This window comes from Lichenostomus cassidix, unplaced genomic scaffold (genome assembly GCF_008360975.1).
Source record: "Lichenostomus cassidix isolate B80296 unplaced genomic scaffold, HeHo_3.0 HiC_scaffold_877, whole genome shotgun sequence".
In the NCBI taxonomy this organism is placed as follows: domain Eukaryota; kingdom Metazoa; phylum Chordata; class Aves; order Passeriformes; family Meliphagidae; genus Lichenostomus; species Lichenostomus cassidix.
The window spans coordinates 921-28357 of NW_028147500.1; the positions used below are offsets into that span (position 1 = coordinate 921).

The 27437-nt window shown below is 51.8% G+C and overlaps 1 protein-coding gene and 1 long non-coding RNA gene across 2 annotated transcripts; one reads left to right on the top strand and one right to left on the bottom strand.

Moving 5' to 3' along the window:
- Positions 1-1020: 1020 nt before the first annotated feature.
- On the top strand, positions 1021-1842 carry LOC146422262 (uncharacterized). Its single transcript, XR_014848214.1, has 2 exons — positions 1021-1134; positions 1220-1842. It is a non-coding gene; the product is annotated as an uncharacterized LOC146422262 (long non-coding RNA).
- A 1578-nt stretch (positions 1843-3420) lies between these two features.
- Positions 3421-27437, bottom strand: LOC146422263 (BRD4-interacting chromatin-remodeling complex-associated protein-like). The gene is given in 14 exon segments (XM_085046683.1): positions 3421-6946; positions 6949-7088; positions 7635-7737; positions 7823-7917; positions 8600-8748; positions 9070-9128; positions 9283-9342; positions 9738-9859; positions 10366-10486; positions 13668-15407; positions 17196-17261; positions 17901-17943; positions 19017-19062; positions 27180-27437. Coding segments are annotated over 13 exon segments (3801 nt in total). The 5' UTR covers positions 19058-19062; positions 27180-27437; the 3' UTR covers positions 3421-5884.

Below are 27437 nucleotides of genomic sequence, written 5' to 3' on the forward strand. Positions count from 1 at the left end.
GATAAATGGGGGAAAATTGGGTGAAATGGAGGAAAACTGGGGGGGAAACGAAGTAAAATGAGGAAAAATTGGGGAAAAATTGGGGGAAAATGGGGGGAAAATTGGGGGAAATGATGCAAACCCAGTGAATTCGGGAATAAACACCTCCCCAACCCCATTCCCTCCAGGGTTTTTTTGCCTCACCTGTTGAGGAATCCATTCCCGAAGGGATCCAGGTGCCGGAAGGGCTTTTTGGGATCCACGACGAGCGCGTTGCCGGGGACGGTCCCCTCGCTGTCGCCGTGCATCACGGCCACGAAGCAGTCGGTGGTGGGCTCGGGCCCCACGCGCGCCCCGGGGATCTCCTGCTCCAGCAGGTACTGGATGAAGGAGGTTTTCCCGGTGGAGTACTGCCCCATCACCAGCACCATCGGCTTCCCCTCGAAGTCGGCGTCCTCCAGCGCGGCCGAGTGGAACTCCTGGAAGCGATAGAACTCCTCCACGGGCAGCAGCTTGGCCTTGTAGAGCTTCTTGAGCCCCTCGGTCACCGTGAGCACCTCGGGCGCCGCGGGCTTGGCGTGCCGCCGCAGCCAGCTGAACATCGCGGCGGCGAGTGCGGGGTGACGGGGGTCGGGAAAATACGGGGGGCTCGGGGAAGTTCGGGTTTCAGGGGTGACGGGGTCGGGAAAATACGGGGGCTCGGGAAGTTCGGGGCTCAGGGGATTCCTGCCCGGGAAATTCCGGGGTTCAGGGGTGACGGGGCTCGGAAATACGGGGGTTCTAGGATTCCGGGGGCTCGGGAAAACGGGGTCTAGGGTGACGGGGCCTGGAAATTACGGGGCTCGGGATTCCGGGGGCTCGGGAAAATACGGGGGCTCGGGAAATTCCGGAGGGTTTCAGGGAGTTCGGGGGATTTTTGGGGATTCCGGGGATTACAGGGAATTCGGGGGGTTCAGGGAGTTCGGGGGGGTTCAGGGAATTTAGGGGAATTCGGAAAATTCCGGGGATTTCAGGGAATTCGGGAATTCCGGGAGGTTTCAGAAAATTCCGGAGATTTCGGGGGATTGCAGGGAATTCGGGGGGTTCAAGGGATTGTGGGGATTCAGGGAATTCTGGAGATTCAGGGAGTTGCGGGGAGTTCGGGAATCCCGGGAGGTTTTGGAAAATTCTGGGCGATTTCAGGGAATTGCTGGGAATTCGGGAATTCCGGGGATTTCAGGGAATTCGGCAATTCCGGGAGGTTTCAGAAAATTCCAGGCGATTTCAGGGAATTCGGGGGATTCAGGGAATTCGGGGGATTTAAGGAATTCTGGGGTTTTCAGGGAATTCCGGGGATTCAAGGGATTGCAGTGAATTCCGAGGATTTTCAGGGAATTCCGGGCGGTTCCGAGGGATTCGGGAGGATCCCGACAAGTCCCGGCGGATTCCCGGGAATTCCAGGGAATTCCGGAGGGATTTGGGATGACCTCGGGAGAAGGAAAACCTCGCCGGGTTCCCTCTGGAATTGGGGAACTCCCGAGGGATTTCCGCTGGAATTGCGGGGGAAGGAAGCTCAGGGAATCCCCAGGGAATTGCGGGAAAGGGGGAAGAGCTCAGCTGGAGGGGAGAGCCATGGGGGGATTCGGGATTCCCACCCGGATCCGCGGGAAAATCCGGAATTCAGGGCGTTTGGGTGGGGAAAGCGAGCGGGAAAAGCGGATTTGAGGGATTCCCACCCAAAAAATCCGGGTGGGAAATGAGTCTCGAGGGGATTTTCCCGAGAAATGGAGCAGGGAATGAGATTGAAGGGGAAAATGAGGGGAAAAAATGAGGATTTCGGGTGGTTTCGCTGTGGAAATGAGGAGAATAAAGAGGTTTTAAGGAGCTTTTCCCATAAAAGGAGGGAAAAAAGTCAGGCTGGAGGAATTTTTTCCATAAATCCGAGCCAAAAAATGAAGTTTCAGGGCTGAGTTGCTGGGAGTTGAGGGGAAATGAGCTGTCAGGGGTTTGTTTTCCTGTCAAAATAAGCAGAGAAATGAAGTTTTAGGGATTTTTCCATAAAGTCAAGAAAAAAAAAAAAAGAGAAGTTTTAGGGATTTTTCCTGTAAAAACAAGCAGAAAAACAAAACTTTTCGGCTTTTCCCTCCCCGTGAAATCAAGCCGAGAAATGAAGCTTTAGGTGTTTTTTCCATAAAATCCAATTAAAAAAAAAAGAACTTTTGGGGATTCCTCGCAGCAAAACGAGCAGGAAAACGAAGTTCCGGAGGCTTTTCCCAGGAAAAACAAAGCGAATCCCAAACTTTCCGCCTCTCTTCCCACCCCAACCAGCGGAAACCCCAAATCCCGGCATTTTCCCTTCCCAAACCCCACAAAAATCCCTTTTTTCCCGTTTTCCCGGCCCCGCCCAGGCGGGTTTTTCCCCATTTTCCCTCCCCAAATTCCCGTTTTTTCACCCCAATCCGCGGCCCGCGAGGCTCCCGGAGTCCTCCCGACCTTTTCCAGGAGTTCCGCGGCTTTTTTTGTCCCCTTTTTCCGGGGATTTGATCCCAAATTTCGGCGCCGCGCGCGGCCGCAGCTCTGCGCGGGGCTGGGGGAGCCGCGCCTCAAATGGGGAGCTGCGAATTTGCATAAATCTGCATAAACCCGCCTGATTTGCATACGGCGGGCAGCGCGGAGCCTTAAAAGAGCAGCGGGGAGTTAATGAGCGAATAAATTAATGAGGGAATAAATTAATAAATTAGCGGCGGGGGGGGGGCGGCGGGGGTGCGCGAGGGACGGCGGGATTTGGGATTTGGGATTTGGGATGGAAATTTGGGATTCGGGATGGAAATTTGGGATTTCCTGGGATTTGGGATGGAAATTCGGGGTTTGGGATGGAAATTTGAGGTTTTCTGGGATGGAAATTCGGGATTTTCTGGGGTTTGGGGTGGAAATTCGGGGTTTGGGATGGAAATTTGGGATTTGGGATGGAAATTTGGGATTCGGGATGGAAATTTGGGATTTGGGATGGAAATTTGGGGTTTCCTGGGAATTCCAGGGGATCCCAAAGAACTCCGGAGGATCCCAAGGAATTCCAGAATTTCCAGGGAATTCCGGAGGCTCCCGGGACTCCCTTTTTGGGAGATCCAGCAGGGAATTTTTTGGGAATTTGGGATCCTCATCCCACCCCGGGGGTTCCCAGGGATCTGGGATTGGGATCAGGGAACGGGGGAGGATCCTGATCCCAAATAAATCCCAAACCCCAAAATCCCAAACCCCAAATCCAAACCCTAAATCCCAAATCCCAACCCCAAATCCCAAATCCCAAACCCCAAATCCCACCCCACACCCCCAAACTCGCCTCCCCCACCCCAAATCCAGATTTTATCCCATTTCTTGGGATTTTTATCCCATTTTTTTATCCCATTTTTTGGGATTTCTCTCCTTCCCGAGGTTTTCCCGCCGGAAATCAGAACGAAATCATTAATTAAAAGTGATTTTAATTTACACCAGAAATAGTAAATGTCCAGAATTCCTTAAAAAACTCGGTATAGACAATAAATACAGTACAAAATTCCGTCCGGGAATTCTCCCCGGAGCTCATCCCGGGATTTCCTCACCGAAATTTGGGATCTGACAGCCAATTCCCCCCAAATCCGGGGAAAAAAGGGTTAAAATCCCCCAAAAAACACCCGGGAGGAGGAAATTCCCGGTGGGAAAAGAGGGAATTTATCCCGAAAATTGGGGAATTCGGGAAGGGAAATGGGATTTGGGGGGAAAAAGGAGATTTTGGGGCCAAAAAAAGGAGATTTTTTTGGAGGGAAATGAAGAATTTTTTCCTGGGAAAATGGGATTTTTGGGGCCACAAAAGGAGATTTTGGGGCTAAAAATGAGATTTTTTTTTTCCTTTAAGAAAAAGAATATCTTGGGGGTGAAAAAATGAGGATTTGGGAGATTTTTTGGGAAAATCTGTGAATTTTTTTTTTGGAAAAGGGAGATTTTGGGGCTAAAAAAGATTTTGGGATTTTCCAAGGAATCCACCTGGAAGGGAAAGTTGGAGGGAATTAACCCAAAACTGGGAAAAAGCGTTGGAAAAAATGGGATTAAAAAATGGGATTAAAAAATGGGATTAAAAAATGGCACAAATGAAGAAAAAATGGGATAAAGGAAATGGTGAAAATAAGAACATAAATGGGATAAATAACAATTAAAAAAAGGGATAAAAATGGATAAAAATATAAATGGGATTAAAAAAAGGAGAAATGAAATGGATAAATAAAAATGGGATAGAGGGAAATAGGAATAAATAAAATAAGTGAGATAAATAAAATAAATGGGATCAATAAAATAAATGGGATCAATAAAATAAATGGGATCAATAAAATAAATGGGATCAATAAAATGGGATAAAAGGAAAGAAATGCAACAGGAAAAAGAAAAGATAAATGGGAAAGAAGAAAATAAATAGGATAGAAAAGGATAAATAAAAATGGGATAAATGAGATAAATGGGATAAAGGAAAAAAAACCTGTGAAGGAAATCCAGGAGAAATCCAAATTCCTGGGATTATTGGGATTTTTAGGGGAATTTATGGGGTTTTTGGAGGGGAATTCCCATTTTTCCCATCAAAAATTGGGATTTTTGGGGGGTTGAAGAGGAGGATTTGGGGTGGGAAAAGGGAAAAATGGGATTTGCTGCTCCAGGGGGAATTCCTTGGAAAATTCCACTTTTTAAACCAATTGGGTTTTTTTTCTTTTTTGTTTCACCCCAAAATCTCCAGAATTCAATTTTAAAAATGTTGAAATTTCAGATTTGCCCCAGTTTTAGGGATTTTTTAGGGTGGGGTTTGGGGAAGGTTCAAAAAATCTCCAGAATTAGTTAAAGAAAGTGAAAATTCAGGGTAAATTTGGAATTTTGCCCATTTGGGGGAATTTTTGGGGTGGGATTGGGGGGGGGGAGGGGACTGAAGAGGATCCTCCACAAATCCAGAATTATCCACGGAAATTTCCTCACATTTCTGGGGGTTTGGGGCAGAAATTCCGCCCTTGGCCTGGGTTAGATCCCAAAAAAATCCGTTTTGGGGGAAAAAAGGGGGAAAACGGCACTTCCTGTTCCCAACCCGGCGGTTTGGGATTTTCCCAAACTCTCCCCATTCCCATCCCAACCCCAGCTGGAGCTGATTTGGGATTTCCCCTCTCCTCTCCTGATGGATTTGGGGTCTCTAATTCCCATTTGGGATTTCCCCTCTCCCATCCCGATGGATTTGGGGTTTTTCCCATCCCGGGAGGCTCTGATCCCGAATTCCCCCTGGGGGAACTCCGATCCCACAGCAGCTCCTGCATTCCCACATTCCCCAAATTTCCTATTCCTCTCCCCAGTCCTGTGGAGATCCCGAATTTCCTGCTCATCTCTCCGTCCCAAGGAGCTCCAATCCCAAATTTCCTATTCCTCTCCTGGTCTAAACTCTGATCCCGAATTTCCTGTTGCTCTCCCCAATCCTATGGACACTCTGATCCCATGGCAGCTCCGGAATTTTCCATTCCTCTCCATCCCAGGAAGCTCCAATCCCAAAATTCCTGTTCCTCTCCATCCCAGGAAGCTCCAATCTCAAAATTCCTGTTCCTCTCCATCCCGGGGTCTCCAATCCCGAATTTCCTGTTCCTCTCCATCCTGGGGTCTCCAATCCCAAAATTCCTGTTCCTCTCCTGCTCCTGGGGGAACTCTAATCCCGAATTTCCCGTTCCTTTCCCCAGTCCTATGCACACTCTGATCCCATGGGAATTTCCCGTTCCTCCTCTCATCCCAGGAAGCTCCAATCCCAAATTTCCCGTTCCTCCTCTCATCCCGGGCTCTCCAATCCCAAACTCCTGCTCCTCTCCATCCCGGGCTCTCTTGGCCGCCGCGTTCCCGGCGTTCCCGGCTGCTCTCTCCGCGCTCCCGGCGTTCGTCATCTGGAGCACGTCCGGGCAGCGCCCAGGCCGCCGTTGTGGCTGGGGGGAGGCAGGAGAGGCTCGGAGCGCCGGGACGGAGCCGGGAACGGCGATCCCGAGGGTCCCGAGGGGTTCCTGGCCGGGAACGGCGATCCCGAGGGGTTCCTGGCCGGGAACGGCGATCCCGAAGACGCCGAGGGGTTGCGGGGCGGGAAGGGCGATCCCGAGGGTCCCGAGGGGTTCCTGGCCGGGAAGGGCGATCCCGAAGGGTTGCGGGGCGGGAAGGGCGACCCCGAGGAGCCCGAGGAGCCCGAGGAAGACCCCGAGGAGCCCGAGGGGTTCCTGGCGGGCTGCTGCAGGTTGAGGATGCTGTCGATGGCGCTCTGCAGGTGTTCGCTCAGCGAATCGTCCTGAGGGCTATCGCTGGAGAACGACGCATTGTCCACCTCCAGGGCCACCTCGGCCTTGCGCCGCTTGCCCGCCCAGGGCGGCTCGGCCCGGCCCGCCGGCCCTTCCTCCTCCTCCTCCTCCTCCTCGCCGTCCGACGGCTCCTCGGGCGCTCCTTTCCCGCGGAGCCGCGGCGCCGACGGCTCCCTGCGCAGCGCGGCGATCACCGGCCGGCGCTCGGAGCGCGGCGCCTCCCGGCCCTCCTCGCGGCTCTCCCGGTTCTCCCGGTAGGTTTTCCGCAGCGGCAGCCGGCAGGGCGCGGCGCCCGGCGGGGTTTTCCTCTCCAGCGAGCCGTTGAGCTGCGCGGCCGCCGCTCCGGGCGGCATTCCCGGCGGGATTCCCGGCGGGTCCAGCGCCGTGTTGTGCACCACCTTGCTCAGCCCGGCCTCCTGCTTGATCTTCAGCTTGAGGCCGATGCGGCTGCGCGCCTCGTAGGTCTTCATCGGGGGGCGGCTGCGCGACGGCAGCGCGTCCTCGTCCCGGCTGTCCCGGCTGTCCCCGCGGGAATGGGAGTAGCGCGCCGCCGAGTCCCGGGCGTTGTCCCGGGGGGTGTCCCGGGGGGTCTCCCGGGGGTCCCCGAGCCACGTGACGGACGGGGAGCTCCCCCCGTGCTTGATGAGCAGCTTGGGGGGCGCGGGGGGAGGGGCGGGGGCGCGGGGGGAGGGGCGGGGGAGGGCTGGGAGGAGGGGGGGAGGGGGTGGGGGAGGGGGTGGGAGCGCGAGGAGGAGGAGGAGGAGGAGGAGGAGGAGTTGGAGGAAGATGAGACATATTCGTCTGCAAGGGAAAGAAGCGACTGCTCGTTAGGCTTCATTTGCATGCTCATTAGCATATTCCCTCTGTTGCCCTTTTCCCGCTTTTCCCACCCCAAAATGTCAATTTTCCCAGGGGATTCATCCCTCAGGATCCCAAAGAGCCAAAGCTGCACCCTGACCTTGGAGAGACCCTGAACTGACCCTTGACTGCCCCCTGATTGACCCTTAATTGACTCTTAATTGCCCCTTGATTGACCTTTAATTGACTCTTAACCACCCCTTAATGGTCCCTTAATTGCCTCTTATTTAAGCTCTGATTGGCATTTAATTGACCCTTAATCAGCCTTTGATTGACCCTTGATTTTGGATTGGCCTTTGGCAGATCCCAAACCCCCAGAATCTCACCCCAAAACCCCGGGAATTCCACCCAAAACCGCAAAATTCCAACCCAAACCCCAGAATTCCACCCCAAACCCCGGGAATTCCACCCCAAACCCCAGGAATTCAATCCCAAACCCCGGGAATTCCTCCCCAGCCCCTTCCCGGCGGGAATTCCGCAGATTCCCACCTGGCTTGTCCCTGGCCAGCTGCCGGTCGAGCGCCAGCGCCGTTTTCTCCTCCTGGATGAAGATCCTGTCGATCATCACCATCTCGGCCGAGGGACTGGCGCGCTGCGGACACGGGGTCAGCGGGAATCCCGGGATTCGGGGGGATTTTGGGGAATTTCGGGGGGAATTCCGGGGTTTCGGGGCTCACCCGCGACTCCTCGAGCAGCAGCAGTCTGTACTTGTTCAGCATCGCCCGAGTGCGGCGCAGCAGCTGCTCCGACACTGCCTCGAACTCCTCGTCCACTGGGAGAAATATGGGAATGAAAAACGGGAAAAACGGGAATGAAAAACAGGAATTAAAAACGGGAAAAATGGGAAAAACGGGAAAAATGGGAATGATGGAGTGATGGGGAGAACGGGAATAATGGGGATAACGGGGATAATGGGGATAATGGGAATAACAGAAATAATGGGAATAACAGGAATAATAAGAATAACAGGAATAATGGGGATAACAGGAATAATGGGAATAACAGGAATAATAGAAATAATGCGCATAATGGGGATAATGAAAATAACAATAACGGGGATAACAGGAATAACAGGAATGACGGGATGATGGGAATGGGAACAGAACAGGAATAAGGACAGGAACGGGATGAGAAGCAGAAGGAAGAGAAAGGGATGGAGATGGAAGCGGAAAATGAGGGAGGGAAGGAAATAGAGAAAGGCTCTGTTATCCTGATGCTATCCCAATTTTCTCCCGGCGTTCCCTGCCCTGTTACACCATTATCTGGTTATCCCACATTCTCGTGATCCTAAATTCCCAAATTCTCACCCCTCTGGCACTCCCGTTCTGCCAACAGCATCCCCTGGTATACGTGGGGTTCCCGTTATCCCATCATTCCCATGATCCCATATTCCTGCTATCCCATCATTCCCATCATTCCCACGATCCCAAATCCCCGAATTCCCCACTCCTCACCCCGCTGGCACTCCCTCTCGGCCGGCAGCATCCCCTGGTACACGTGGTAGGGCAGCAGCCGGCGCAGCGCGTCGCCCACGGAGCGGAACGGCGTGCGGAACTCGGGGTGCAGCACGGCGCCCTGGTGCTTGTGCAGCTGCTCCAGGAGGCTGCGGGGGAAATCCCGGCATTCCGGGGTCAGCCGGGATGGAATTCCCGAGTTTCGGCAAGAATTGGGGCGGAATTCCCGAATTATGGGACAAGGGGGGACAGAATTCCCAATTCCCATCACTAACAGGGACGGAATTCCAGGTTAGCAACCCCACAACTCCCAGTTCCCAGCACAAATTGGGGTGGAATTCCCAAATTTCAGCACAACCAGGGGCAGAATTCCCAAATTTCGGCACAACCAGGACAGAATTCCCGGTTCTCAGCCCCACAGTTCCCAGCTCCCAGCATTCCCAGCGCTCCCAGTACTCCCAGTTCCTTACCAGGCCTCCTTACTGGGCTGCAGCGCAGGAGTTTTCTTCAGCGCCAGCTTCGCCTCCAGCTGCAGAGACATTCCAGGGTTTGGGGTGGAATCCCAGGGTTTTGGGGTGGATTCCCAGGATTTGGGGGTGAATTCCCAGGATTTTGGGGTGAATTCCCAGGATTTGGGGTGGATTTCCAGGTTTGGGGTGAATTCGTGGGAATTTGGGACTCACCTGGTTGCCCTTTCCGCCCCCCGAGGGCTGCGGGGTGCCTTTGATCCCAACTGGCTTCGCCTGTGGGAAAACGGGAAAAAATTGGGAATAATGGGGAAAATTGGGAATTCCTGGGGCTGGGAAAGGGGGAAATCCCAAAGGGGGAAACGTGGAGGAAAAAGGTGGGAAAAACCAGGAAATCAAGTGGAAAAACTGGAAATAAAGTGCAAAAATGGGAAATAAAGTGGGAAAATGGGAAATAAAGGGGAAAAATGGGAAATAAAGTGGGAAAACTTGGAAATAAAGAGGAAAACCCTGGAAGTAAAGGTGGAAAATGGGAAATCAGGAGTTAGAACTGGAAATAAATGTGGAAAAAACCAGAATTAAAGTGGGAAAACTGCGATATCCAGGGGAAACCTCGGAAACAAAGGTGGAAAGAGGGAAATAAAGGGGAAAATCCCCGGAAAGGTTCTCACCTGGCCAGGCTGCTGCTGGGGCAGAGCAGCTCCCGATTTCCCGGGATTTGGGGTTCCTTTCCCGCCGGGAATCGCAGTGGCAACGCTGGAAAAAGGTTTGGCTTCGGCTGGGGCTGCAGAACCTGGGAATGGGAAAATGGGAAAATGGGAAATGGGGCGGGGGGAGAGGAGCTCCTGGTGCAGATCCTGGGAATTCCCAAAAGCAGGGATTGGATACTGGGGATACTGGGGATACTGGGAAGTGGGAATACCAAGGGTCCAGGATGTTGGGATACTGGGATGTTGGGACATTGGGATCTCGGGATATTGGGATCTCAGAATCTCAGGACATTGGGATCTCAGGCCATTGAGACCTCAGAACATTGGGATCTCAGGACATTGCGATATTGGAATCTCAGGACATTGGGACCTCAGGACGTTGGGATCTTGGGATATTGGGATCTCAGGACATTGGGATCTCGGGCCATTGGGATATTGGGATCTCAGGACATTGGGATCTCAGGACATTAGGATCTCAGGACGCTGGGGTCTCGGGCTCTTGGGGTCTCGGGCTATTGGGGTCTCAGGCTATTGGGGTCTCAGGACATTGGGATCTCAGGCTCTTGGGGTCTCGGGCTCGCAGCCCCACCTGCAGCGGCGTTGGCTCCCAGGGTCGCTCCGGCCGATCCCGGGTTGGCCGCCGGCAGCAGGACGGAGGCAGCAGGGCTGGACGGGGGAGCTTTGGGCTGCAGGAGCAACCCCTGCGGGACCTGGAACGGGAAAAGGGGCTGGGAATGGCAGAAATCCCACAGCCAGAGGGTCTGGGAACTGGGAATGCCCAAATCCCAAACCCAGAGTGAGCCGGGGACTGGGAACAGCCAGAATCCCAAATCCAAAGGGAGCTGGGATTGGGAATGGACAAAATCCCAAACCCAAAAGGCTCCCAACAGCTGAATCCCTGAAAAACCCTAAACCCTCTGGATCCAAGGCCTGAATCCCCCAAACCCCAAATCCAGTGGGATAAAAAACCTGAATCCCCCAAACCCCAAATCCAGCGGGATCCAAAGCCTGAATCCCCCAAATCCAGTGGGATAAAAAACCTGAATCCCCCAAACCCCAAATCCAGCGGGATCCAAAGCCTGAATCCCCCAAACCCCAAATCCAGCACCTCAACCCTTTGGGATCAGAGCTCAGGCCGGGATTTGGGATTTTGGGGTTTTCCTGGGCAGGCAGGAAGAGCGGAATTCCCGGGAATGCGAGGGGGGAGCGCAGCGGGGCTGGGAGCGCCGGGGAGCTCGGGATGGGATCCCCTGTGGGGTTGGAATCCGTTTGGGATTTACCTGCTGGAACCTGTCCAGGCCTGGCTTCGGCGCAGCCGCGGCGCCAGGCAGGGGCTGGAAAGCTCCCGGGATCAGCGGGAAGCTCCGGAAGTGCGGGGATTGGGAGTGCTGCGGCTCCGGGGGCTCCGGGAACGGGGACTGGGACGGGGGGCGCAGCGGGGTGGGCGACAGCGGGGTGGGGATCCCAAAGAGCCCCTGGGGCGTCCCCGAGCGCGGCGGTTCCGAAGGGGGTCGGGACTGGGATGGGGGGCGGGAATGGGGCCGGGAGGGGGGGCGGGAGAGAGGCTGCGGCTGCGAGGGAGGGCGGGAGGGGATTTGGGGTGGGAGTTGGGATGGGAGCTGGGAGGGGAGCTGGGATGGGACTTGGGGTTGGATTTGGGATGGGAGCTGCGCTGGGAGCTGGGATTGGAGCTGAGACTGGATTTGGGACGGGATTTGGGATTGGATCTGGGATGGGATCTGGGATGGGATCTGGGATTGGATTTGGGATTGGATCTGGGGTTGGATCTGGGGTTGGATCTGGGATGGGATTTGGGATGGGATTTGGGATGGGATTTGGGATGGGATCTGGGGTGGGATCTGGGGTGGGATTTGGGGTGGGATCTGGGGGGCTGGAAGGGGTTGGGGCTCCCCCGGGGATGCTCCCGGGAGCTTCGGCTGCAACAGAGAAGGAGAAGGAAAAGCTCGGTTAGTGCAGGAATGGCAGCAGGAGGAGCAGGAAATCCCGGGAGAAGCAGCCTGGGAAGAGCCTGGACTTCCCCAATCCCAATCCCGACCCCAAATCCGCTGTTTGGGGCGTTTTGGGGAGGGTGGAGGAGGAGAAACCAAAGCAGGATCTGCCTGGGGATTCCCAAAGCAGCTCCAGGAGGAGAAATCCCAGGAAAAGCAGCTCTGATCCCAAATCCATCCCAATTCCAGCCCAAATCCATCCCAATTCCAGCCCAAATCTGCTTTTTAGGGCATTTTGGGGAGGATGGAAGTTGCTCCAGGGAGGATTTTCCCGGGAAAAGCCATTCCAGGAACCCCAAATCCGGAATTTTGGGGGTTCCCCAAATCCCCCAAATTCTGCTTTTTAAAGCATTTTGGGGCAGCAGGAACAGGAAAACAGCAGGAAAATCCATTTGTGGATTCCCAAAGCACAACATGCCAGGAAATCCCAACTCCAGGGATCCCCAAACCCCCCTGGAGAGACCCCAAATTCCCATTCCCGAGGGATTTCGGGAGGCAGGAGAAGGAAAACCCACGGGAGAATTCCCCAGAGCAGATCCAGGTGGAATTCTCACCGAGCAGCACCAAAAATCGTGGGGAAAAGCCATTTTCCCTTTTTTTCACCCCCAAAATCCCCATTCCTGGTTCCTTTCCTCACTCCAGGGAGGAATTCCAACCTCCCCTTCCCCACCCGGGCTGATCCCGAATTCCCAGAGCTGGGAACGAAGGATTTGGGGTGAATTTGGGGTGAATTTGGGGTGAATTTGGGGGATTTGGAGCGCAGGGGGAGCAGCAGCTGCCGGGGTTAGTGAGCCAAGCGAGCAGGAGCAGCCAGAAAACGGGATTTGGGATTTGGGATTTGGGGGGAAAAGGGCTGGATTTGGGGCCTGGGGGGAGGAATTCCGGGAGATTCATCGGGATTTGGGCTCCTGGGGTGGATCCAGCGGGAATTTGGGGTCCCAGGGGGGTTTGGGGGCTCTGAGGTGCTCTGGGGTCACACAGATCTGCTCCCAGATCCCACATTTCCACTTCTGGATCCCCAATTCCCAGTTTTCTGCCCCCAAATCCCCATTTTCCATCCCCACATCCCAGTTTTCCACCTCTGGATCATTTTTCCTCATTCCCAGTGACATCCCAGGATGGATTCAGCACGGAGATTTGGGATTTTGCCGGGAAAGAGAACCAGGAGCCCCCATGGCCCATCGTGGGCTGAGAGCTGATTGTGGATTTGGGATCTTCCCACAAAATCCCTCTGGGAATTCCTGGAAAACCCCAGCACTGCCCAACCCCTCCCCAAACGGATTTCATGGATCAAAACTGCTCTGAACCCAGTGGGAAAACCCAAATCTGTGGGGAAACCCCAAAATCCACAGGGGAAACCCCAAAATCCACAGGGGAAAACCCAAAATCCACGAGAAAACCCCAAAATCTATAGGGAAATTGCCCTTGGACTGGGAATGGGACCTTGGATCCCTTCCAGCTCAACCTCCCAGTGCTTCCTGAGGGGAAAACTGGGATCAGGATTCCCCAAATCCCAGAATTCCCCAAATCCTGGGATTCCCCAAATCCTAGGGTTCCCCAACGCCCATCGCTCCCTGAGTGCTGGGATTCTCCAAACCCCAGAATTGTTCAACCCCTGGCACTACCCCATTCCCAAACCCCAAATAATCCCAAATCCCAAACCCCAAATAATCCCAAATAATCCCAAAACTCAAATCCCAAACCCCAAATAACCCCAAATAACCCCAAACCCCAAATAACCCCAAACCCCAAATAACCCCAAATCCCAAACCTCAAATAACTCCAAATAACCCCAAACCCCAAACAATCCCAAATAACCCCAAATAACCCCAAATAACCCCAAATAATCCCAAACCCCAAACAACCCCAGCCCGGGGCTGACCTGCTGCAGGAACATCTGCACCGACTCCTGGCCCAGCACAGCTCCGCTCGCCGTCGTCCCCAGCAGGATCTTCTCGGGGCTCTGCGCCAGGCCCGGGCTGGCCTGGGCCGGCATGCTGGCCGCAGAGCTGGCCGGAGGGTTGGCCAGGCCGGCGCCGGGCTCAGGCTCGGGGCTGCCCGACCCTCCGGCCGCCCCCTGCACGCCCACGGCGCCGCCCAGGCTGTCGGCGTTCAGCATGGCCACCGGGCTGGCCAGCGTCACGCCCTGGATGACCGTGGGCGCGGAGGCGGCGCCGGGGCCGGCCAGCGAGACGGGCATCTGGAAGAGCGCCGGGGGAGCCACCTGGCCGGGCTGCAGCTGGATGGGCGCGGCCGACAGGATGTGCGCGGTGCCCGCGGCGCCCGGCGACGCCAGCACCGGGCCCAGGTTGAGCTGGCCGGCCAGGCCAGGGTTGAGCAGCTGGGCGGGCAGCGCGGGGTTGGTCAGCAGCTGGGCGCCGCCGCCCTGGCCGGCGATGATGTGCGTCTGGCCGGCGCCGGGCAGCAGCTGGCCGCCCACGTTGGCCGGCAGCGCCGAGAGCGGCTGGGGCAGCGGCACGGCCGAGGCTCCGGCCAGCTGGCCGGGCAGCAGGAACTGGTTCTGTCCCTGGAAGGGCTGGGCGGGGATGACGATGGAGCCGCCCTGGTTCAGCACGTGGACGCTCATGGACTTGCCCAGCGCCGGCGGCTGCGGCTGCGGCGGAGCCTTGAAGACGTTCTGCGGGAAGCCCTGCAGCACCACGTTGGGCGCCGCCTTGCCGGCCATGAAGGTCAAGTTCTGCGGCGCCTTGGCCGGAGCCTCGCCGGGCAGCGCCAGGGCGGCGCCGGGCGCGAAGGGCTTGGGGCTGATCTGGTAGAGCTTCTGCTGCAGCACGCCGGCGGGCTTGGGCTGGATGGGCGTGGGCGTGCGGTGGATGATGACGTTGGGCGCCGGCACCAGCGAGCCGCCCGGGCCCGAGGTGACGGCCAGCGGCTGGCCGGAGGCGGCCGAGACGCCGCCGCCCGCGAACACCGAGCCGCCGTTGAGCGCCGCCGCCGCCGCCGTGGCCGGGAGGCTCTTCTGGATGACCAGCCCCGCGCCCTGCGACGCCGCCGCCGCCTCGGGCTGGGCGATGTACCCTCCCACGGCGGCCACGGGCGCCGGCTTGGCCAGCAGCGGCTGCGGGGCGGGCTGGCTGATGGGCTGGTTGATGGCCATCACCTGCTGGCCCAGCACCTGGATGGGGCCCAGCCCCAGCGCGCCGCCGGCGCTGCCGTTGGGCAGCCCGGGCAGGTTGGGCAGCGGCTGGATGGTGACGTTGCCCAGCCCCACGGGCTGCAGGAAGGGCTGCACCGACAGCGCCTTGTTGACGGCGTCCGGCGGCTGCACCAGCGCCTGCTGCAGCACGGCCGGCGGCTGCAGCCCCAGCAGGTCGCCGCCCGGGAAGATCTGCGCGGCGCCGTCGGCCGCGGGCACCACGGGCTGCAGGGCGGGCAGCTGGAAGGAGCCCAGGTCCAGCTCGGCCTCGGCCTCCAGCGTCTGCTCGGTGATGTTGGCCTCCTGCAGGCTCTGCTGCAGGATGTCGCAGGGGGTCTCGGCGCCCGCGCCCGCGCCGCCCGGCGAGCCCAGGATGTCATCCTCCAGGAAGTCCAGGTCCACGCTGGCCGGCGGCTGGCTGGGCTCGGCGCTCAGCGGGTTCCCAGAGGCCTCCTGGCCGTGCAGCTGCGGGGAGGAGGGATGGAGGTCAGTGGGGTGGGGGACACGGGGGGACAGGGGGAGTGTGTGGGGTCCAGTGGGGACAGGGGGAGTCTGTGGGGTCCAATGGGATCCAATGGGATTCAATGGGATTCATTGGGATTCATTGGGATTCAATGGGAACCAGGGGGAGTCAATGGGATCCAAATGGGGTCCAGTGGGATCCAATGGGGTCCAATGGGATTCAATGGGGTCCAATGGGGTCCAATGGGATCCAATGGGGTCCAGTGGGATCCAATGGAACCCAACAGAGCACCACAGAATCCAATGGAATCCAGAGGAACCCAACGGAACTCAATGGGATTCAGCGGAACCCAATGGGAGCTCAATGGGATTCCATGAGATCCAAAGGAACCCAAAGGAACCCAACAGAACCCAAAGGAACCCAACAGAACCCAAAGGAACTCAATGGAGCTCAGTGGGATCCAATGGAATTCAACCAATCCCAACGGAACCCAATGGAACCCAACAGAGATCCAAATCCCATTGGATTCAATGGGATCCAGTAGGATTCTATGGGATTCTGTGGGATCCAGTGGGATTCTGTGGGATTCAATGGGATCCAGTAGGATTCTATGGGATTCTGTGGGATCCAGTGGGATTCTGTGGGATTCAATGGGATTCTGTGGGATTCAGTGGGATTCTATGGGATTCAATGGGATCCAGTGGGACTCAACAGAACCCAGCGGAGCTCAATGGGATTCAGTGGAACTCAACCAATCCCAACGGAACCCAATGGAGCTCCATGGAACCCAATGGAACCCAAAGGAACCCAAAAGGGACCCAACAAAACCCCATGGAACCCAAAGGGACCCAACAGAACCCAATGGGATCCAACAGAACCCAACAGAACCCCATGGAGCTCCACGGAACCCAAAGGAACCCAAAGGAACCCAATGGGATCCAACAGAACCCAAAGGAACCCCAAGGGATCCCACAGAACTCGCCAAACTCACAGTTTCTGCCCTTCCCGGCACCAAAATCCCAGAATTCCAGTTTTTCCCGCGGTTTTCCCACCCCGAAATCCCAGCAGGACAAAGAGGATTTGGGGGAAATCAGGGAAAAAAGGGAAAAAAGGGGAAATCCCAACATGCGGGAAAAGGGAATTTGGGAATTCTGGAATTCCTGGGATTTGGGTTTGGGCTAAAGGGGGAGGTGGGAAAGTAAAGGGAAGGGAAGAAAAAATGGGGGAAAAATGAAAAATTGGGATTTTTAACGGGAAACGGGAAAAAGTGACCCCAAATGAAGGGAAATTTGGGAAAAAATAAGGGAAATAAAGGGAAATAAAGGGATAAATCCCGAGAGTTCCATGCTGGTTTTCCATGCAGAGTGTTCCATGCTTTGGGGGGAAAAGGAGGGAAAAAAGGGGATTTTGGGGCTCTAATTCCACATTTATTCTGGATTTTTCCCCTCTGCCCTCGGGGGAAACTGGGAGGAACTGGGAGGAACTGGGAGAAGTGGGATTTTTCTCCTGAAAAACGGAATTTTAAGTGTTTTTCCCCAATTTTCCCAATTCTCTTTCTCCCTTTTCCCTCCCGTTTTTCATCCCAGAGCCAAATTCTCCCAGAAAAACCCCAAAAGTGCCTCAAAAAGGGAATTTTTGAGGGACAAGGGGAAGGAGTTTTCCCTGGAAATTATGGGGGAAAATCCCTGAGTTTTGGTTCTTCGTCCAGCGCTGGGGGAAGGATGGAATTCCAGTGGAAAAACCAAAAATTTGGGGAAATTGGGAGGAAAAGTGGAATATCAAATACCTACCGCAGCACCTTCAAAGAAAGCACTGGCAGCATCTCCTGAGTTGTCCAGGAGATCATCACTGTCAATCTGCAAGTAGAAACAGCAGGTTACTGGGATTTTGGGGAAAAATGGGGAAAATGGGGAAAAAATGGGGGAAATGGGGGAGAAAATGGGGAAAATGGGGAAAATGGGGAAAATAGGAAAAAGGGGAAAATGGGGAGAAAATGGAAAAATGGGGAAATTGGGGAAAATGGGGAAAAATTGGGAAAAATTGGGGAAAAATTGGAAAAAATGGGAAAAAACTGGGGAAAATGGGGAAAATGGAAAAAGTAAAAATTGGGAAAAATTGAAAAAAATGGGGAAAAATGGGAAAAATGGGAAAAATGGGAAAAAATGGGAAAAATGGGGGAAATTGGGAAAAAATGGGGAAAAAATCGAGAAAAAATGGGGGAAAATGGGGAAAAATGGGAAAAACTGGGAAAAATTGGGGAAAAAATGGAGAAAAAATTGGGAAAAAAATGGAGAAAAAATTGGGAAAAAATAGAGAAAAAATTGGGAAAAAAATGGAGAAAAAATTGGGAAAAAATGGGGAAAAATGGGAAAAAATGGGAAAAAGATTCCTAACAAACCAGCCTGGGTGGGAGGTGTGGATGGAGGGAGTTGGGAAGGATGGAAAAGGTGTTTTTTACGGAAAAATGGGATTTTGGGAGGTCAAAGGTCACTCACCTTCTCGGATCCATGTAGGAAGTCGTTCAGGGCTTGGGGGTCGCTGGGGAAAGGAGAGGAAAAGAGGATTAGGGAGAAGATTTTGGGGAAAAACAGGAGAATTTGGGATTTCCCACCCGAAACGAGGGATTTGGGGTGGATTGGAGTCACCCTGGGGACACCTGGGGGGGATTTGGGGACATTTTTGGGGACATTTCCTACTTTTTTGGGGACATTTTCCGCCTTTTTGGGATATTTTTTCCCCTTTTTGGGATATTTTTTCCCCTTTTTGGGATATTTTTTCCCTTTTCCGGGACATTTTCCACCCTTCCCAGCAAACTCCCATCTTTTCCGGGATATTTCCAAGACTTTCTGGATGATTCCCACATTTTTTGGGGTTTTTCCTGCCCTTTTTGGGGTTTTTCCCACCCTTTGTGGGATTTTTCCCACCGTTTTTGGGTTTTTCCCAGCCCTTTTTGGGTTTTTCCCGCCATTTTTGGGATTTTTCCCGCAGTTTTTGGGGTTTTTCCCACCCTTTTTGGGTTTTTCCCGCCATTTTTGGGGTTTTTCCAGCCCTATTTGGTGCTTTTCCCGCTGTTTTTGGGGTTTTTCCCACCCTTTTTGGGGTTTTTCCAGCCCTTTTGGGGTTTTTCCTGCCATTTTTTGGGGTTTTTCCCACCCTTTTTGGGGTTTTTCCTGCCCTTTTGGGGTTTTTCCAGCCCTTTTTGGGGTTTTTCCTGCCCTTTTTGGGGTTTTTCCAGCCCTTTTTGGGGTTTTTCCCGCCATTTTTGGTGCTTTTCCCACCCTTTTTTGGGTTTTTCCCACCGTTTTTGTGCTTTTCCCACCCTTTTTGGGGTTTTCCCATCCTTTTTTGGGTTTTTCCAGCCCTTTTTGGGGGTTTTCCAGCCCTTTTTGGGATTTTTCCAGCCCTTTTTGGTGTTTTTCCAGCCCTTTTTGGGGTTTTTCCCACCCTTTTTGGGTTTTTCCAGCCCTTTTTGGGGTTTTCCTGCCCTTTTTGGGATTTTTCCAGCCCTTTTTGGTGCTTTTCCAGCCCTTTTTGGGGTTTTCCCACTGTTTTTGTGCTTTTCCCACCCTTTTTGGGGTTTTCCAGCCCTTTTTGGGGTTTTCCAGACTCACCAGATGACATCTAACAAGCACCTCCCATCTTCATCATCCATGTCAACTGCAACGAGAGACAGAATCACTTTTCCAGGGAAAAATCCCAGAAAACCTGCAGGATTTGGGGCTTTTCCCAGAAATCAGGGATAAAAGTGGGAAAAAAGCCCCAAATCTGCAATTTTCCCGCTGTGCTGGGAGGGGATTTGAGGGGAAAATGGGAATTTTGGGAGAATTCCTTCAGAATTCCATGGGGATTGAGGGAGGAGTTGATCCTGGAATCCCAAATTGATCCTTCTGGGGAAGGATTTATCCCAGAATTCATCTCAATTTTCCCTTAAATCCATCGGGAAAGGATTTATTTATCCTCGAATTTATCCCTGAATTTATTCCTGAATTTAATTTACTCCTGGATTTATCCCTGGATTCATCCCTGGATTTATTCCATTTATCCCTGGATTTATTCCTGAATTTATTCCTGAATTTATTCCCAAATTCATCCCTGAATTTATCCCTGAATTTAATCCTGAATTCATCCCTGAATTCATCCCTGAATTTATCCCTAAATTTATTCCTGAATTTAATTTTTTCCTGGATTTATTTCTGAATTAATCCCTGAATTCATCCCTGAATTTATCCCTGAATTTATTCCTGAATTTAATTTTTTCCTGGATTTATTTCTGAATTCATCCCTGAATTAATCCCTGAATTTCCCTCTGGATTTATTCCTGAATTTAATTTATTCCTAGATTTATTCCTGAATTTATTCCTGAATTTATTCCCAAACTTATCCCTGAATTCATCCCTGAATTTATTCCTGAATTTAATTTATTCCTGGATTTATCCCTGAATTAATCCCTGAATTTCCCTCCGGATTTATTCCTGAATTTAATTTACTCCTAGATTTATTCCTGGATTCGTTCCTGAATTTATCCCTGGATTTAATTTATTCCCAGATTTATCCCTGAATTTATCTCTGAATTCATCCCTGGATTTCTCCCTGGATTTACTCCTGAATTTAATTTATTTCTGAATTCATCCCTGAATTTCCCTCTGGATTTATTCCCGAATTTAATTTATTCCCAGATTTATCCCTGAATTTATTTCTGAATTTATCTCTGGATTTCTCCCTGGATTTATTCCTGAATTTAATTTATTCCCAGATTTATCCCAGAATTCATCCCTGGATTTATTCCATTTATCCCTGGATTTATTCCTGAATTTATCTCTGGATTTCTCCCTGGATTTATTCCTGAATTTAATTTATTTCTGAATTTATCTCTGGATTTCTCCCTGGATTTCCTCCTGGATTAATTCCCGAACTCCATCCCTTCCCTCCTCCCTCTCGTCCCCAAAATCCCCAAACTTGGGCAAAACAAACCCTCAGTTCATTCCCAGGATTCCTCCTTTCCCGGGAGAATCCCAAAAACAGCTCCTGGCTGAATTCCCGACATTCCAACCCCAAATTCCCGATTTAACCCCCGCCTGCCCGAATTCCATGGGAATCCTCTGGGAATTCTCTGGGAATTAATTCTCTGGGAATTCTCTGGGAATTAATTCTTTGGGAATTATTTGGGAATTCTTTCTTTGGGAATTAATTCTCTGGGAATTAATTATTTGGGAATTCTTTGGGAATTAATTCTCTGGGAATCCTCTGGGAATTCTTTGGGATTTCTCTGGGAATTCTTTGGGAATCCTTTCTTTGGGAATTCTCTGGGAATTAATTCTCTGGGAATTCTCTGGGAATTAATTCTTTGGGAATTCTCTGGGAATTCTCTGGGAATTCTTTCTTTGGGAATTAATTCTTTGGGAATTCTTTGGGAATTCTCTGGGAATTCTTTGGGAATTCTCTGGGAATTCTTTGGGAATTCTTTGGGAATTCTTTGGAATTAATTCTTTGGGAATTCTTTCTCTGGGAATTAATTCTTTGGGAATTTTCCCAGCTCCCCAGGAGAATTCCAGGAGGGAAAATCGGAATTCCATCCGGATTTGGGGTTGGAATTCCAAGGAGATCTGTGGGAATTCCTGGAATTCCCAGGAAAAGCATCCCAAGGGTCACAAAATCCCGGTTTTTCCAGGATTTTTCTGGGATTTTCCAGGATTTTTCTGGGATTTTTCTGGGATTTTTTCAGGATTTTTTCAGGATTTTTATGGGATTTTCCAGGATTTTCCAGGATTTTTCTGGGATTTTCCAGGATTTTCCAGGATTTTTCTGGGATTTTCCAGGATTTTCTCCCCATTTCCTTTGGTATCGATCCAACCTCGGATCAATCAATCAATCAATCAATCATTTAATGACTCCAGGAATCAATTAATAACTGATCAATCAATAGACGTTCAATCAATTAATGAAATAGAGAATAAACTCATTAACCAAACACTTCATTAATCAATTAATCTGAGATCAAATTCATCAATTAATGGGATATTGATTATCAATCCTGAACCTGTTCATCCACTGATCAATACCTGATCCAATCAGCTCATTAATACCTCACTAATTAATTCATTCATTAGCTGATAAAGCCAGGAATCAATTAATAACAGAATTAATTAAACATCCAACGCAGCCAATCATCAAAGATCCAACTCAGCCTTTAATTAATTGTCTAATTAATGAACTCTATTAATAGCATCGTTAATTAATCCCATCCCCATTAACCCAAATTAAATAAATTAATTACCCTCATGTCCAGTTTAGATCGTTAATTAAATATTTAATCATCATTAATCAAATATTGAACAGTCAATAATGAAATTGCCAACAGAACCATTAAACAAATCATCAATTAAATAATCAATCAATCAATCAATCAATGATTTAATTGATCGCTCATTAATCAATGGATCCATCGATCCGACAGAACCAATCGATATCCAATCAATCAATCAATTATTGATCAATATTGATCCATCCCTGAACGTTAATGACTATCAACTGCAATTAACCGCCAAAGCCCTGATTGATTATTGATTATTGATTATCAGTTATTGATCCCAGAACCAAAGAACAGCATGGAATTCTCCATTCCAGTTTGGAATTCCTCATTCCCAGTTTGGAATTCCTCAATCCCAGTTTGGAATTTCTCAATTCCCAGTTTGGAATTCCCAAATCCCAGTTTGGAATTTCTCAATCCCAGTTTGGAATTCCCAAATCCCAGTTTGGAATTCCCAAATCCCAGTTTGGAATTTCTCCATTCCCAGTTTGGAATTCTCCAATCCCAGTTTGGAATTTCTCAATCCCAGTTTGGAATTTTCCAATCCCAGTTTGGAATTCCCCAATCCCAGTTTGGAATTCCCAATTCCCAGTTTGGAATTCCCAATTCCCAGTTTGGAATTCTCCAATCCCAGTTTGGAATTCCCAAATCCCAGTTTGGAATTTTCCATTCCCAGTTTGGAATTCCCCATTCCCAGTCTGTTCCCAGTTTCCCCCCATTTTGGGATGAAATTCCCCCTTTTTGGGGTTTCCTCTGCCGGGAATGAACTGAGGGAAAATCCTGGGATTTGGGAATTGGGAGAATTCCGAGGGAAAACCCACCAGGATTCCTGAATTTCCCCAAAATCCGATCCCAACAACCCAGAATTCCCAAATTTCCCGAGGATTTCCCGAAAGATCCCAAAATAGTTGGGAAAAGGTGGATTTGGGGAGGAAATCCCTGAGGTTGGGAATATTCAGGTCCTGAAATGTGGGAATTTGGGAATATTTCGGCCCAGAATTTGGGAATTTTTTGGTCCAGAATTTGGGAACATTTAGGTTCTGAAATGTGGGAATTTGGGAATTTTTCAGTCCAGATTTTGGGAATTTTTCAGCCCAGAATTTGGGAATTTTTCGGTCCAGAATTTGGAAAATTTTCAGCCCAGAATTTGGGAATTTTTCAGCCCAGAATTTGGGTATTTCAGCCCAGAATTTGGGTATTTCAGCCCAGAATTTGGGAATTTTTCAGCCCAGAATTTGGGAATATTTAGGTCCTGAAATATAGGAATATTTCAGTCCAGAATTTGGGAACATTTAGGTTCTGAAATGTGGGAATTTGGGAATATTTCAGTCCAGAATTTGGGAATTTTTCAGTCCAGAATTTGGGAATATTTCAGCCCAGAATTTGGGAATTTTTCAGCCCAGAATTTGGGAATTTCAGCCCAGAATTTGGGAATTTTTCAGCCCAGAATTTGGGAATTTTTCAGCCCAGAATTTGGGAATTTCAGCCCAGAATTTGGGAATTTTTCAGCCCAGAATTTGGGAATTTCAGCCCAGAATTTGGGAATTTTTCAGCCCTCGGCCTGGAATCCCACAGGGAACGAACAAACCTGGGATTCACCTCTTCCCACCCCACGGGGAATTCTGGGAGCAATTTGAGCCCCAAAATCGCGGCAAACGAACCCAAAACGCTGCTGGGATTGGAGATTTCCACGGGAAAAATGGGAAAAATGGGAAAAGTGGGAAAAGAGACCCAAATCCATCGGACTGGGGAGCGAGGGCAGAGCGGGAATATCCGAAATTCCCGGAATTCTGGGGATGGGGTGGGGAGGAGGGATTTACTCAGGGGATACTCTGGGGATACTCAGGGATTCTCAGGGAAATACTCAGGAAATTCTCAAGGAATTCTCCAGGAATTCTCAGGAAATAGGGATACTCCAAGGATACTCAGGAAATACTCAGGGGATACTCAGGGATACTCCAGGGATACTCAGGAAATTCTCCAGGGAAACACTCAGGGAATTCTCCAAGAATTCTCAGGGAATACACCAAAGATACTCAGGGAATACTCAGGGAATTCTCCAGGAATTCTCAGAAATACTCAGGGAATTTTCAGGGAATACTCAGGGATACTCCAAGGATACTCCAAGGATACTCAGGGAATACTCAGGGGATACTCAGGGAATTCTCAGGGATACTCCAAGGATACTCCAGGGATACTCCAGGCTGGAATTCCAGCCCCAAACTCCTGCTCAGGGTTTCCACACTGCACAACTCCTTCCTCAGGGATACTCCAGGGATACTCAGGGAATTCTCAGGGAATTCTCCAAGAATTCTCCAGGAATACTCCAAAGATACTCAGGGAATACTCAGGGAATACTCAGGGAATACTCAGGGATACTCCAGGGATACTCCAGGGATACTCCAGGCTGGAATTCCAGCCCCAAACTCCTGCTCAGGGTTTCCACACTGCACAACTCCTTCCTCAGGGATACTCCAGGAATACTCAGGGAATACTCAGGGAATTCTCAGGGAATTCTCAGGGATACTCCAGGGATACTCCAGTTTGCAATCCCAGCCTCCCAAATCCACCCCAAATCCACCAAATCCCCGACGGAATTCCCAACAATTCCAGAATTCCCAACAACTCCTGCAATTCTCAACTCCTGGAATTCTCAACTCCTCACAGAATTCCCAAAAACTCCTGGAATTCTCAATTCCTGAATTCCCAACTCCTGACAGAATTCCCAACAACTCCTGGAATTCCCAAAAACTCCTGGAATTCCCAACAATTCCCAGAATCCTCAACAATTCCCGGAATTCCCAACGATTCCAGAATTCCCAACAACTCCAGAATTCCCAACAATCCCAGAATTCCCGACGTTTCTCCCTCCCCGCCGTGCCTCAGTTTCCCTCCGGAGAGCAAACAAACCTCGGGAATTTCCCCCAAAAAACACCCAAAAACACCCAAAAAACACCCAAAACCACCCAAAAAACACCCAAAACCACCCAAAAAACCCCGGAACAGGCGGCGGGATGGATTTGGGAATTCCGAACTCCAGAGGGAGCAAACCTCGGGAATTTCCCCAAAAAGGACAGTTTGGGAATTTCCCCAAAAAGGACAGTTTGGGAATTTCCCCAAAAAGGACAGTTTGGGAATTTCCCCAAAAAGGACAGTTTGGGAATTTCCCCAAAAAGGACAGTTTGGGAATTTCCCCAAAAAGGACAGTTTGGGAATTTCCCCCAAAAAAGGACAGTTTGGGAATTTCCTGTCCCCAAAAAGGACAGTTTGGGAATTTCCCCAAAAAGGACAGTTTGGGAATTTCCCCCAAAAAAGGACAGTTTGGGGATTTCCCCAAAAAGGACATTTTGGGAATTTCCCCAAAAAGGACAGTTTGGGAATTTCCCCAAAAAGGGACAGTTTGGGAATTTCCTGTCCCCAAAAGGACAGTTTGGGGATTTCCTGTCCCCAAAAAGGACAGGAAGAGCTGCGGGAAATCCTCAGGGAACGACACGAACGAGAGCAGCAGAGCAGCAGCCGCAGTTTATTGGGGATTTCGGGATTTCGGGAGGATGAGGGAATTCCTGCTTGGGGAAATCCCAAAACTGCCCGGGGAGGAGGAGAGGAGGAGAAGAGGAAGAAAACAAGAAGAGGAAGAGGAGAAACAGGAGAAGAGGAAGAAGAGAAAGAAGAGGAGAGGAAGAGGAAGAGGAAGAGGAGGAAGAAGAAAAAGAGAAGAGGAAGACAAACAGGAGAAGAAGAGGAAGAGGAGAGGAAGGAGAGGAAGAAGATGAAGAGGAGGAGGAAGAAGAGGAAGAGGAGAAAAAGAGGAGAGGAAGAGGAGGAAGAAGAGAAACAGGAGGAAGAGAAGAGGAAGAAGAAGAAGAAGAAGAGGAAGAGAAGAAGATAAAAAGAAAAAGATGAAGAAGATGAACAGGAGGAAGAGGAAGAGAAGAAGAAGAGGAAGAACAGGAGAAGAAGAGGAGAAAGAGAAAGAAGAGGAAGAGGAGAGGAAGGAGAGGAAGAGGAAGAAAAAGAAGAGGAAGAGGAGGAAGAACAAACAGGAGGAAGAGAAGAGGAAGAAGAAGAAGAGAAAAAGAAAAAGAAGAAAAGGAAGAACAGGAGAAGAGGAAGAAGAGGAGGAAGACAAGGAGGAGAAGGAGAGGAGGAGGAGGAGAGGAAGAGGAAGAGGAGGAAGAGAACGAAGAAGAGAAGAAGAAGAAGAAGAGGAAGAGGAGGAGAAAGAGGAAAGGAGGAGGAAGAAAAAGAGGAAGAGGAGAAAAAGAGGAGCTGAAGAGGAGGAAGAAGAGAAACAGGAGGAAGACAAAGAGGAGGAAGAAGAAGAAGAGGAAGAGGATGAACAGGAGACAAGGAAGAAGAGGAAGAGGAAGAGCAGGAAGAGCAGGACAGGCCAGGGGAAGCTGCAGGACTGAATCCCTGAGGAAGAGGAAGAGGAAGAGGAAGAGGAGGATGAAGAGGAGGATGAGGAGAGAGAAGGAGAGGAAGAAACAGGAGGAGGATGAAGAGGAGGAGGAGGAGGAGGAAAGAGGAAGAAGAGAAAGAGGAGGAAGAGGAGAAGGAGGAAGATGAGGATGAGGAGGAAGATGAAGGCCACCCACCCAGAGCCACAGCAATGACATTCCCAAAGCATTCCCGAGGGAGAGGAGGATGAGGAGGATGAGGAGGATGAGGATGAGGATGAAGGCCACAAACACACAACCAACGCCAAACCCCTGAGGGAGAGCAGCAGGAAAAGGGAGAGAGGAGGAAGATGAGGAAGAGGAGAGGAAACTGAGCCAGAGCAGGACGAGGAGGAGGAGGAAGATGAGGCTGAAGGCCAGCCGCCCAGAGCCACAGCAGCGACACTGCCAAAGCATTCCCGAGGAAGAGGAGGAGGAGGAGGAAGAGGAGGAAGAAGAGGAAGAAGAGGAAGAAGAGGAAGAAGAGGAAGAAGAGGAAGAAGAGGAAGAAACACACAGAGCTGCAGGAGGAGGAAGATGAGGATGAGGAAGGCGAGGAAGACGAGGAGACAGCAGCAGCCCAGAGGGGCTGAGAGGCTGAGGGAGGAGGAGGAGGAGGAGGAGGAGGAGGAGGAAGGTGAGGAAGAGGCAAAGGATGAAGAGCAGGAAGAAGAAGAAGAAGAGGAAGAAGAGGAGGAGGAAGAGGCGCAGAAGAGCAGCAGGAGGAGGAGGAAGAGGCAGAGGAGGAAGAGCAGCAGCAGCAGCAGCAGGAGGAGGAGGAGGAGGAGGAGGAGGAGGAGGCCGAAGGCCCCACCCCGCCCCCTCCCCCACCGGGGCCCACTCGGCTGTTTTGGGGGGAGCGCCCCGCCCCCCCCCGGGCCCTTCCCCCCCCGCCGCGCCGGCAGCCCTGCGGGGCGCGCCGCCCTCCGCCCGCCGCCGGGGAGAGCCGCGCGGGCGCCGTGTCGCGGCCGCTGTCGCGACAGAGCAGCGATTTGGGGCGAATCGAGTGCTTTTTGTGGCGAACTCACCGTGAGGCCTGAGCGGCGCCCGGCGCGGGGTCTCCCAGGCGCCCCCGCACGGGCACCGCCGCCAGGACCCCGCGGGGCCTCAGCGCTTTAGGGGTTCGCGGCGCTGCCTGATCGCCGCCGCCGCGCCGCCGCCGCTCGCTGAGGGCGCGGCGCGGCCCGGAGGGGGCATGGCGGGGGAACGGAGCCGCCGGGGGGTTTAACGGGACTCCCCCCCGGCCCTGCGGCCCCCCGGGAGAGGCGCGGGGAGGAAGGGATTAG